General features: G+C 30.7%; 1 protein-coding gene across 1 annotated transcript; it reads left to right on the top strand.

The window, feature by feature from the left end:
* The first annotated feature begins 11,891 nt into the window (after positions 1 to 11,891).
* Positions 11,892 to 13,203, top strand: LOC105120594 (transcription factor MYB44-like). Its single transcript, XM_011018849.1, has one exon. The coding sequence runs from the start codon at positions 12,031 to 12,033 to the stop codon at positions 12,946 to 12,948; it is 918 nt and encodes a 305-aa protein (XP_011017151.1). The 5' UTR covers positions 11,892 to 12,030; the 3' UTR covers positions 12,949 to 13,203.

Raw genomic sequence — 13,203 nt, 5'->3', positions numbered from 1 at the left:
TAAAGCCGAGACGCAACATAATTCTAGAAGATGTATAGCTGCGAAACTGCATATTTGGTGGGCACCCAGAAGACTTTTGTTGATTTCAGTAGATCATTCGCTTGATTGAACTATTGAATTATAGCTAAATATTTGATTAATAAAATCCAGGATGAACACAAGGTTAGTTGTAATCCACTTGATTGAACTATTGAATTATAGCTAAATATTTGATTAATAAAACCCAGGATGAACACAAGGTTAGTTGCAATCCACTTGATTGATCACTGTATTGACCACGTGGACAAAGATGCTCCCCCAAGAAGTCACAAAACTAGCAAATAATTTCCAATACCAGCGATTACAAGCGGAGTCAAATGACGTCTAGCATCAACAAGTTGGATGATTTCAAAGGACGACCCGAAATGAATCCATCTTTACTATTTTTCTCCTCATAATTTTCAGAGTTTATTTTGAGAAATCAATTCCTAAAAAATTGGACCCTCACCTCTTCTAATTGGATTAGAACTTGAAGCACGATAACCAGGAGTTATCGCTCTTAATCATTTTCGACCTTTCCTTTGTCCTTGTATTTCGTTTTTTCTCAAGTGGTCATTCGGAGAAATGATGCAAAATGCTAGCTTAGATCAACCTAAAAGCTAATATTTAGATTTGTTCAATGCAAGAAAATTCAGAGAGTTTCAAAGGGCAGGCATGAGATTCTATGACAGCGAACGCTGGAGTCTAAATGTTAAGACAGGGCGGTGAAAAGTGGACGCAACGTCATTGAATTGAAAGATCTGCCTCTGCATCGGTGGGTTGTTGTCTGCTAGAGAGTGATGGCCCGTGATCACAATGAGTCAGATGACGTTGCAATGAAATTGAGAGTCAATGTCGACCACGTAGTCGAGGCTGTCACTCTACATTGCTAACTACCCGATCGGAAGTCTAGAGATTTTATGGATACCCAGTTACGTTAATTGCACATCAAAGGGCATGTTTATCTCAAAAAATTGTTGCTTCCGAACCATCTATGAAATGGAAGAGAATCATTCAACAACTAAAAGCATCAAGGGGTAAGCTTGATTTGGACAGCTTTGTAATTCTAAACTTAGTTGCGATGTTAGCCCCCAAGTATTTCATTCTCTCCAACGAAAAAAAAAAGAAGAAGAAGAGGCTAAACACTCGCAGAACAGAACTCCGATTAAATCTCAATAATCACCAAAAAAAAAAAGAAAAAGAGGCTAAACACTCGCAGAGCAGAACTCCGATTAAATCTCAATAATCACAGACAAAACCAGGCACTTCATGGTGGTCTTGAACATTTTGACCACCTAAACCACCAACTACTATAAAATTAGAAAACATCGTTGGGGTGTTTCGGTGGCGTTTAGGGAAAAACTATGTCAGTATTTTAATTCCTGATAAAATTTTGAATGAAAACATGTCGTCGAGGAGTTTATTATCAAGGATCGTCATTTCATCAACAATTCCAGTACTGATTTAATGTTAATAGATTATTTGCACATTAAAAATCAGATTTTACCGTTCATTATCCATCAAAACTTGTAATTAGTAATGAAGCAATTTGAAAAAAATTAATTAACTCATCAATTTAAAATGCACCATTTTCTTTAATTACTGTATTATTATCATAATCAATAACTCATACATGATTTATAGATTTGATTAGTTATCTTTTAAAAAAATCAAATTTATTATGATCCTTTCTAAATAAATAAATGTATGTGTAATATATTTGTTAGTATTGTTTGACAAAAATAAAAACTTTATTAATGTTACAAAATCTATCTCTTTTATTTATTTCAATCAAATGAAAATCTATTTTAATTTTTTTATCAATATCATATTAATAGTATTTATGATGAAAATCTATTTTAATTTTTTTTATCAATATCATATTAATAGTATTTGAATAAAAATATTATATCTCGAGACCTATAACATTACACAATTCTATAATCTATTATAATTTATTATAATAATTAACTTTAAACTTTTAATCAACTTCATTAAAAGTTAAATTTTTTATAAAAATCTAACTATTATAGATTTTTCTATACTTATCATCTTGCTTAATATAAAAGATATATGTATTGATAAAGCATGATTAAAAAGGTAGGAATTTTAATTTAGCAATATTGATTTTTATATTAAACTCTTGGTTAAAGTTAATAATCATTAACAGTAGAAGAAAAAACATGGTTAAAGTTAATAATCATTGACCATAAAAAAAGAAACATAGAAGTTTAAAAAACTTAATCACATCTATATTTAATTTTTCATTTAAAATAATTTTATGTGAACTTTCATTTAGGTAATTTTAATTCATTCTTATGTTCACAATCTCTTGTATTTTTTTAAAAGTTGGAGTTTAGCTGATCATTACTTCTAATGTATTTTGTATGAAATATATGATTTTTCATAGACAAATTAATTCAAGTATTTTTTATTAATTATAGTATTTTCTAAATAGATGCATCGTCATAATCACTATATGGTGGTAAATTTTATTTTCACACTTTATATATGAACATATGTTGGGTTTGCGTGGTTGGATTTGTAAGGGAGCTAGTGGTGAGTTTTTTAAGAAATAAAGATGAAGAAACAAGGGAAGAGAGAACGGTCAGATTTTAGTATATTTAAATTTATTGGTGGAAATCTTGTTGGCAATTATGTTTACATTATTGACGCGTCACTCTATAGACAGAATTTCCATGCTCCCATCGTAATATTATATTAGTGTTCAAAATATAATCCTGAAAAATCCAATGATCAATTCAGCAAAACAATTGCGAGCCTAAAACAGACTTCTTATAGAATTATTGTAAAAATTTAAAACCGATTTAATAATCAGATATGTTATTATCATGGTATTAAAATAGCAAACTAATCATGGTATTTCAAAAAAATTTATATATAATTAGAAATATTTAAACCAACTTACATATATTATAATTAATTTTTAAATTTATTGAGTACTCTACGAGTCTTAATAAACAAATCAAACGTAATGAAAATAATAAACATACACAAAAATAATCAAACCTAAATATAAAACAAGGAAACAAGTCCCTCTCCCCATCATGCTACGAACTCAAGTGCATTTCAAACCTTTCCTTGAAACAAGAATTGTTTCAATGAAATGTAAATGTAAATATATCAGTTAGACCACACGCATAATGTATCCAGGCTATATCTTCTTCAGTAATGTCATATCATCTCAAAAGTACAGTGGACAGGACATGGACATAGGACAATCCAGAGAGAGGCTTGTAATGTCGAAGTTAAAAGAACGAGAAGTAGTAAAACAAACAGTTAGAGGGAGAACAATCCGTACGAATAAAACAAGACCACACGCTGACAATGCAGACGTGATACGCATCGTACGATGGATGCATGCAGCGGAAAATCATGGTTGGAGGACCCTACCCGACGCCCCTTTACGAATCCCAAGAGTTTGATTCTCTTGGAACTCGGGTTTACATTTAAGTGTGTTATAGCTGGCATGCTATTGACGTGGCAACAGATTTTCAAATGCTTGCACTGAGCTCAGTTACAGTGTTTGTTTGGTCTCATGTGCAACGTCACACAAAACCGACAAAACTAACCCACAACCCACTCCTAACAGATTAAGCGTGGCACTGTCAGCCGTCAGCTGTCGGACGTTCAGTCATCATCGATTTGTCTACGTGTCCGTGCTAGTTTCCACACGAATTAATTGCCCGGCTGAGAATAAGAAATAGAACCCTCATTGTTCTGGGTGGCACCCCAATAATTCATACATAGATTGAGCAGACGGTGATTTTAATTTTTGTGTTTTTAAGAGTGTGTTCTAAAATAAATTAAGTTTTTTTATTTCAAATAATTTTTTTAATATCTTCATATTATTTTTATTTACTTTTATTAAAAATATTTTTTAACAAACAAAAAATACTTTAAAAAATAATCATTACAGTATATTTTCAATTACATCTGCAACGGTCAACTTAACTAGACAGCAGTTAAGTTAGCAAATTCTCTTTATAACCACCCTGCTTTCATATTTGTTTTTATCTAACATATAAATTGTTCGGGTTTTGAATAGTGAATGGCAAGGACATATATTAGTTTTGCTGGGGACTAAATCCTGGGTTATTTTTCTTCTCCCACGTGCACAATCCTCTGGGACCTTTTTCTCCTCAGCGTCTTGTGGATTCAAACGAGGCACGAAGCCACTTGCTTTAAATTATAGAAACAATTTTTTTTTTCCTCTTGATCTGTTTGGATCCGTAGGTTTGCCTTTTGGGCACTGTCAATGGAAGCTTTGCTTTACCTTTTTTTTTTTCTTTTCTTTTTTGCAACCTTAATTATCTTTTTTTAATCCAATGGCTATACTTAAATCATGAGCTTGAACGAGAGGAAACATCCTCCCTCGTTCCAAACCACGTGCCTTGCCAAATGGCAATCTCAGATCCCTTAATCATTCCTTAATTGCCTGATTAATCCGTAATTATCTGTCCTTCGAAGGAAGCGAGCACTTTCTCACGTACACTGACACTTCCTACAAATGTCTCATAAAAAACCAATGGCACAATTGTAGGAATCCAAAGCATTATAGTTGTTGCTAAAAGGCAAGCCTTAAGCATGCCAACCGTCGGGACCATCTCTCTGCTCAATGGTTATCCTCACCACACGGAACAGAGCCAATGCTAATAATGCTGGTGGACATAATCGCATTGTAGGCTTGTTGGTCTCCGATAGTACCTCCAAGAACATGAAACCAGATATTTCCTAGCTATTTACGCAGCCCAAATTAAACATTTGTTTCCAACAGTGAGCTATCAAATTCACCGAATCTTTTGTTTTTACATGTAGGAACACGATACATTTTCGAACGGATGGTGGCCATTATGTTGTGCAAAAAAATTGATGGGTAATGTGATACTTTTTTTAGTTATGGTAATATGATTTTTTTTTAATTAAAGTGGTTGTGTTTAATGTTTAGTAAATCAATATAACTAATATCTGTAAAAGATTTTATTTAATTAATTTAAATAATATTACATGTTTAATTTAAAGTAAAGATTATGATACTTAAAAAAAAAAACTCTAAAATTAAACTTGTAATGAAGAATAAAAATTTAGAACCTGAAACTTTAAAAATACGTTAAATATTTATAATGTGTAAGTTTTGCACTTTGTGAGAAGAGTAATGGTTAGAGTATAATTTTATTCTAATAATATTAAAAGATGATAAATATTTTTTATACAAGTATTAATATTATAGAAATATAGTAGATCTTTAAAGGATTTTTATATATTATTATTTGCATAATATTAATGTTAATAGAAATACATTAAGTTTTTAAAATATTTTTATATATTTAAAGGTATAAAAAAATGGGATCTAAAATATAACTAGAATCATGAAAATTGGATTCTTCTCTAAAGTCGAGCCCATAAAAGCAAAGTTCTTTCCATAAATTAAGCTTGACAGAGCTTGATTTTTCTCAAAAACTAAGCTTACAACATTGGGTCTTTCTCAAGGCTAAGTCCACGAGGATTTAACTTTGTTTCTAGGTTGGGTTTTTTTTTTAAGATTAAGTTTATTAAAGTTAGATTTAAATACATTGCTTGAGATCATGATTTTTTGAGGATTTTTTTTAAAGGGCAAGGTCCATTGTATTTAAGTTTATAACTATTAATGAATGTATCATTTATATACACGTGCTGTATCATTTATATCCTGTTTTTATAATAGATTCTTTTTAAATTGATGTTAAATATATTAAAAATATATATGATAAAAAAACTATAAAAAGATTACGATTTTAAAATAAGGCTTATTTGGAGGTCACGTGTATTCAACTATACATATCTATTATGGATTTGTTTTTGTTAATTTTTTTAATATTTAGCATTACTCTCGTATTAATTTATTAAAGATGGACATTAAACTAACAATATGAGATAGAATGTTGTTTAAATTAACCATGGAAGAAATTAAAAAATTAGTGCTCGATACTGATAATTAATGTCTCGTTTAGGACTTGGTAATTGGTTTGTTAGGCCTACGATATTCAAATTAATTATTGGTTGGGGAGGGGCATAAGTTTTTTTTTTACTAGAACAGTAAAAACAAATTACATATTCGAAAGATAAAACCGAAAAGAATTTCTAACATTTTGTGTATATTATAGCCTCATAGAATAAGTTTTTTTTACTAGAACAGTAAAAACAAAGTACTTATTCGAAAGATAAAACCGAAAAGAATTTCAATCCGAAACAATTTCATCCAGAATAATTTTTAATTTTTCAGAATAAATATGATATATTATAAATAAAGGGATAAGATATCAAATTATAGGGATTAAAAACATAACTGGATTTTATAGCAGCCCTTGAACTAGGACAAGTTTCCATTAAACTGGGCCTTTATTCTTGCAAAGAAGAACTTAAAGGCTAATACCTCGTATATTGTTAGAAAATTAATTTCATGTAAAAAAACATTTCTGAAAAATTGAAATACTTCTCAATATTTGATTGTATTAAAAAAAGGCATATTTTTTTTAATGCTTGATTATTTTGTAAGAAATTAGATGAAAAATAATATTTTAAGTTATTGCCTTTTTAAAAATACCACCTGCTATCATACACTTTTTGGTTTTTGATGTTTGGTGAACATTAAAAATATTTTTTTTATTGTTATATCCTGTTTTTATAATAGATTCTTTTAATAAAAACTTAAGAGATGCCGAAAAAATATTGTTCCTCCATACACAAAAGACCATGAATTGAAACAATGTGTTTCTTTTTTTCTTTTGACTCTTTTTTTTTATTCTTTATTATCTTTCTTAATATGATACTTCTAAATTTAGTTTATTTAGGGTTAGAATTGATGATTTATTTTGATTACATTTGCAAAGGTTTTTTGTAATACTGAAAAAAGACCCTGACATTAAATCAATGCTTGATTTGATAATATTAAATTTAGTTTTTTTCATTAAGTATAATTAAAACTCCAAGGACTAAAATTAAATACAAAACAAGTTTCCATGCTTTTTTTTAATACAGTGGTTGAGGAGCCTTTTTTAGTTCTCAAAGTTTTTTTTTTCATTTTTAATTGTTTTTTCATAAGGTTTTTAAATTTTAAGTAAAATTTTTACATTTAGTTCTCAAGTGAAAAAAAGAAAAAAAAGAAGAGTCATCTTAAAACAAAAAAGCATTTAAAAAGTGTTTGTTAATTGACATGAGTTTAACAATAAAAAGTATACATTTTAGTATTAACAAGTTAGAATAAAAAATACCTTCATCGACTTAATTATTTTTGGCTATTTTGAAGTTATAAATTTATTTTTTTATTATTTTGGTGTAAAAATTAATTATTTTAATATAAAAGGTCAAAGATTTGATTTTTTAGCCACCTAAAATGTCCAATGACTGAATCAAAGACAACACACTCACTATAGTGTTAATAGTACACCATCTAGTTATTTTTTCAAAAAAGTTTTTCTAACATGTTGTTTGCCCAACACGTAAAAAAAATAAATAGGCTAACTATTTGAGATTACCCTAGTAGGTCTATGCAAGTTTATCTTTGTAAGGCATGTGCATCTATATTTCTTAGATAATTAGCAAAATCACTAGGTCTGACTATCAAACTTTTTTTATAAAGCCCTTGTTTTAAATTTTTATACTAAAATTTATTTAAATCAAAACACCAAGTTTATTTTTCAAAGATTATTTTATTATATATCATTTAACTTTGAATTTATTTTTATACAAGATCTTCTTCGTTTCAAAATGCACTTCTTTTTTTACAATTCTTCACGATTGTTTTTTTCTTTAACTTTAATTGAAGTCAATTATAATTAAATAAATAAAATTATGTTTATTTCACTAGAAATCAATCAATTCAATATTTATCTTGAGATGAGATTCTTGCTTTTTTCTTTGTAAAAAAAGAGAGTTCAAATAATGAGTTTTCCTACAAGAAAGAATCCTATTGCTAAAATAGAATAAAATAAAAAGTTTTAAAGAGTTTCTTGTGTGATGTAACAGAGGCATTGAATTGTTTTCAGCAATTTTTTTAAAAAAATAATAGTGTAAAACATGTTATTAATGCCTATAATTTTTTTTTAGCTCAGATAAAGAAATTTAAACCCAGCCACATGCAAGTAACTAGAATATTCTAATGTGTATTGTCACTGTATATTGTAAAAGAATAACTAGCTGGAAAGGGCGTACAAAAAGCAGGAAAAAATGCAGTAAAAATGAATATTATATAAATTAAAACATCACATGCACTCAGATATTAAATAAATAAAAAAGTAACATGTCATAATTTATTATTTCATATACACACGTAAAATTAGAAATTTATTTTTTTATACTAACACCAAACACGTAAAATGATTTTTATTAACATATATAAATATTTTTTATTTAAAACACAAAATACTATACCTCTTTAATTACTTTTTTAATACTTTATTAGAAGCATTCTCTCCTTATTTAAAATCTGAAAAAAAATACTTCTGAAGCTATTTTTTTAAAAGAAAGTGAATTTTTTTAACAGATCTCCAAAATGCATCCATATATAGAAAAATAAAAACAAAATATTCCTGGAAAGAACTCCGAGGCGAAGATCATAAAAATTGTGCTTATCGGGGAACACGTGCATCGTACTCGTTCGAAGTAGGAAGTCATGTGGAAGTACGGTTAAAGGACAGGGTTGGGTAAGAGGAGGGTTCGTGGGGGAAACGATAGTGGTTAATGGCAGGGGGGGTCAGGAGCGGATTTAAACAGCTGTCTCCCTCAAAACGACTGGATGCTGAAGAGAAGCACACCCGCTCTTTTCCCCCCTCTTTCCGCTTTCTGTTTTTTTGCTTTTATTTATTTATTTATTTATTATTATCATGTATTTATTTTCTCCCTTTAGTAGTCTCTTTTTTTCTGCTTCTGTTTCCCTTCTCCCAGTTTTTGGTGAAGATGATAATTAATCCCAGCCATCTCTCTCTCTCTCTCGGGAGAGGTAAGAAGTAGAATATATTTGTTTATAAAAAAATCATTATTTTTAATTTTTTTTTATTGTTTTAATGTTACGGTATTAAGAATAAATTTTATAAAATTAAAAATATTATATTTTGTAACAAAAGTATTTTTAATAAATAATAGCTACAGGTGAAACAGTACCTTATCTTTTGGACCTAATAATTGCTTTTATTGATGTGCTGTATCCTTCTATAAAAGGAGGACAATGTCGTTCTCATATCTGTATTGTTACTCTCCTCCGTTCTATTTTTTTACCTGTTATTTCTCCTTGTAATAAAGCTTCGAAGGGAGTGACGGGATCGTGGACCGCGGGCCAAATTATTTACCTCATTAAGGAACTTGAACTGTGCATACCTGTATTGAAAAAATTTATTGGAAGATTACTTTTATATGCGCTTCTTAAGTACGATTCGTGGGTGGTTTTCATTGCTAATTATTTTTATGTGGTTTTTATTCACTTCATGTAAACATTATTAGATCATTTTTTTGGATGATGCTATTTAATTTTTATTCTCTTTTCCTTTAAAAATCAAATTTGATGCGTATCATACTTTTATATGTTTTCAAGCTGCTACTAAATACCAATTTAATTTTCTTCAATTTAAGCATGAAACTTAATTTCTTTATAATTTTATCATGACAAGTTTCATTACATTTGTTCTGTGTGCTGTGATTTGTTTTGTTTTCTTTGCTTTCACATTTGAAAAATGTATAAAAATACTTTGATATTAAATTAAAGATTAATTTGATGTCAAATGGTTTTTCTTGTAGAAAAGAGTTTAATCAAAATTTGTTTCCTTCCACGCATGCCCATTAGGGCTTGTGAATTTTTTTATTTGGTTGATTTTTTATATTTGTATTAATTAGAGATTGTTTTACTGGTAGAAATATTTTTATTGAGATTTTAAGGATTTTTTTTAATATTTTCAAATAAAAATTAATTGAAATTTAGGTTTTCATGCTTCAAAAACTCAAACTTAGATTTTTCCGTCTCCAAGGACATCCAGGGTTTTTCATTTTAGGCAGGCACAAGAGTTTGATTTTTTTTTAAAAATTGTTTTTAATTAATATTCTCTCTATTTTTTTTTTAAAAAACTGTTATGTTTAACTATTTGTCAAAAAGAAACCAAAAAACCTTCTTGCAGCCATGGTCTCTCCGAATTTAGATTCCCTCGGCGCAAATTATTTTAGAAAATAATAGAAGACATGCATTCCAAGGCTGGCAAGGAAGAAGGCCAAGATTTGGATCCGCAAGAGAGGCGGTATCCGACTCGTATTCACAGTTTAAAAATTCAAAATGTAGCAACTAGGAAGCCACGTAGAGGAGAGAGAACAAAAAACTATTAAACGAACGACTTAACGCAAGCAAGTAAAGGACGGTGCAGTCAGTTTTGGCAGTTCAGGAAGGAGAGGAGCGTGACTGACACGTGGTGATGGTGGGGGACTAGGCCGTTAGGAGGGTGGGAAATACTAATGCTTTTTTTTTTTAAAGTTAATTTTTTTAAAATTTTAATATAATAATATTGAAAATAATTTTTTTTAAATATTATTTTAAAACATTTAAAAATAAAAATATTTTTAAAAATAATCATAACAATAATACCAAGCAAATTATAAGGAAGCATACATCACAACCAAAGTGGCAAGATTTTAAAATATTATTTGTTTGAAAATATATTAAAAAATAAAATATATTTTGAATAATATTATATTAAAAAATTTAAAAATATAAAAAAGTTTAAATTAAAAAAATCAAAAAGATTTTTAAAAATGGTGATCAGATTGTAAAGACAAACGGGCCAATAGTACCGTTCGTCCCCCGATTCTGCTTCCAAACTTTTGTCGTTTTATGTGCCAGCTCATCACTTCCGAGCGTCCTTTTCACCCCTACCCATTTCAAATCAATTTAAAACAAAATACTTTCACGTAAATGCTCTCCAGCCTGGCTCGGTCAAAGTCACCCAACCCACCCCCCTCATTTGCCTCTTTTTTTTTTTTTCTTAATTTTTTTTTTAAATGTTCTTTTATCATATGATCAGATAAGAATCCCATTCATATCTCCCCTCTCTCGGGCCTCCTATCTTAACCCCCACGTTTCCTTCTCGTTTGTTTTTTCCCTTTAGTCTAACCCCTCTTTGTGTAACTTCCAAAACAGTCGCTTATCTGGGTTAGCTTCATCACTAATTTTTAATATTTATATATCAAAACTTTAAATAACATGAAAATAAATTAATTTTAAATAAAAAATCAATATTTTAGACAAATAATCTCCTAGTCACGATACCAAACATGCTCAAAGGATTATAAGTCTATTTAGTGCTCAGAGGTTTATAAGTCTATTTAGTATCGTGATATTAATTTTTTTCCAAAGTAATTTTTGTTGAAAAATATATTTTTTATTTTTTAAAATTTATTTTTAATGTTATCAGGTTTAAATAACTTAAAAAAATTAAAAATTAAATTTATTAAAAATATTTTTAAAATACAAATATAAACAATCACTCAATTCTAGCTAATAACTAAAAAAACAATTACAGTTTTAAAATTTGAATTTCAGTTCGCTTAACGGGTTTCTCTCTCTCTTTCACTCTCTCTATTATATTTGTGTGTGAACTTCACGAGCTGTATAATGCAAACGGTAGATAAGCCAGTTATTTCTTTTTTGAGTGGAAGTGCGTGATAATAATACGTGTAAGTTAGAGAAACGAAGTGACGACGCGTGTTAGTTTGACAGCTGTTTATTAGTAACTGCCTTGCCAGGAAGAATCCCCACTGTTTAACGGCTATGACCGGTCATTATAACCGGCTTAACCAGTCATCCTTGCCCCTCACATAAATACACCTCTCCCTACCGCTTCTACCATGTTCTTTCATATAAACCAAGGTGAGGCTCCGCCTCCACCACTTCACAAGAAAAAAAATATCCTCTATTTATCAGCTTAATTTTGTCTATTCAGTTTAAATTTAGGATTTAATTTATCCCTAAATCAATCTATGGCTTCTACAAGAAAAGATGTGGATCGGATTAAAGGTCCGTGGAGCCCTGAAGAAGATGAGGCGTTACAGAGATTAGTCCAAACCTATGGACCAAGAAACTGGTCTCTAATAAGCAAATCAATCCCTGGTCGATCTGGAAAGTCATGTAGGTTGCGATGGTGCAACCAGCTATCCCCTGAGGTCGAGCACAGACCGTTCAGTGCTGAAGAGGATGACGCAATCATCAGGGCCCATGCTCGTTTCGGCAACAAATGGGCCACCATCGCTCGCCTCCTCAATGGACGCACCGACAACGCTATCAAAAACCACTGGAACTCAACCCTCAAGAGAAAATGTTCCTCTATGTCTGATGACTTCAACGACGACACACACCAACAGCCTCTTAAAAGATCCGCAAGTCTCGGGGCTGGTTCCGGTCTATACTTGAACCCGAGTAGCCCTTCAGGATCCGATTTGAGCGATTCTAGTGCACCCGGTGCGAACTCATCTCCGGTTTACAGACCACTGGCTAGAACTGCCTCTCTCGTTCCACCAAGTTTGTCCATTGATGTGTCCTCTCCAGCTGCAGATCCCCCAACTTCACTGTGCCTGTCTCTGCCTGGATCCAACACTTGTGAGACTCCGGGATCCGGATCCCGATCGCGTCCTGTTAACCAGACGCAAACACCGGTTGCACCTCCACCCGCTGCGGTTACTGCGCAGCAACAGCAGCAAATTCCAACAGCGCAACAGAATGTTAAATTTGGATATGAGAAACAGTTCTTCAGTTCCGAGTTTTTGGCAGTTATGCAAGAGATGATAAGGGAGGAAGTGAGGAGTTATATGTCTGGGATTAAGCAAAATGGGCTGTGTTTGGGGACAGAAGCTATAAGGAGCGCTGTCGTTAAGCGAATTGGGATTAGCAGAATCGAGTAGCCAAACAGAGGGAACAGAAGTAGTTTGTTAGTGATGATCATGATCATCGGGATGATCGTGATGATGCAGCTGAGTTGACTCGTCGAGAATCGGAAACCATGAAAGAGGAGGAAAAAAAAAAAAAAAGAAGAAACAATCTGTTTTTTTTTTTTTTTTTTTTTGAGTTTCTTTAATCGTCGCTTTATACTGGAGTAGTAATTTTGGTGGTGTACAGGGCAGTTTCCTTCACCAGAGAAGAGAATCTCAGTGAATTTG

This window comes from Populus euphratica, unplaced genomic scaffold (assembly GCF_000495115.2).
Source record: "Populus euphratica unplaced genomic scaffold, PopEup_1.0 scaffold6.1, whole genome shotgun sequence".
Taxonomy (NCBI): Eukaryota; Viridiplantae; Streptophyta; class Magnoliopsida; order Malpighiales; family Salicaceae; genus Populus; species Populus euphratica.
Note: the sequence above shows the minus strand (reverse complement) of the source record. Positions and strands in the feature narration are given on the sequence as shown.

Bases quoted from the DNA above. Each gene is read 5' to 3' on its own strand.
- LOC105120594 (XM_011018849.1), top strand. From the start codon at position 12,031: ATGGCTTCTACAAGAAAAGATGTGGATCGGATTAAAGGTCCGTGGAGC.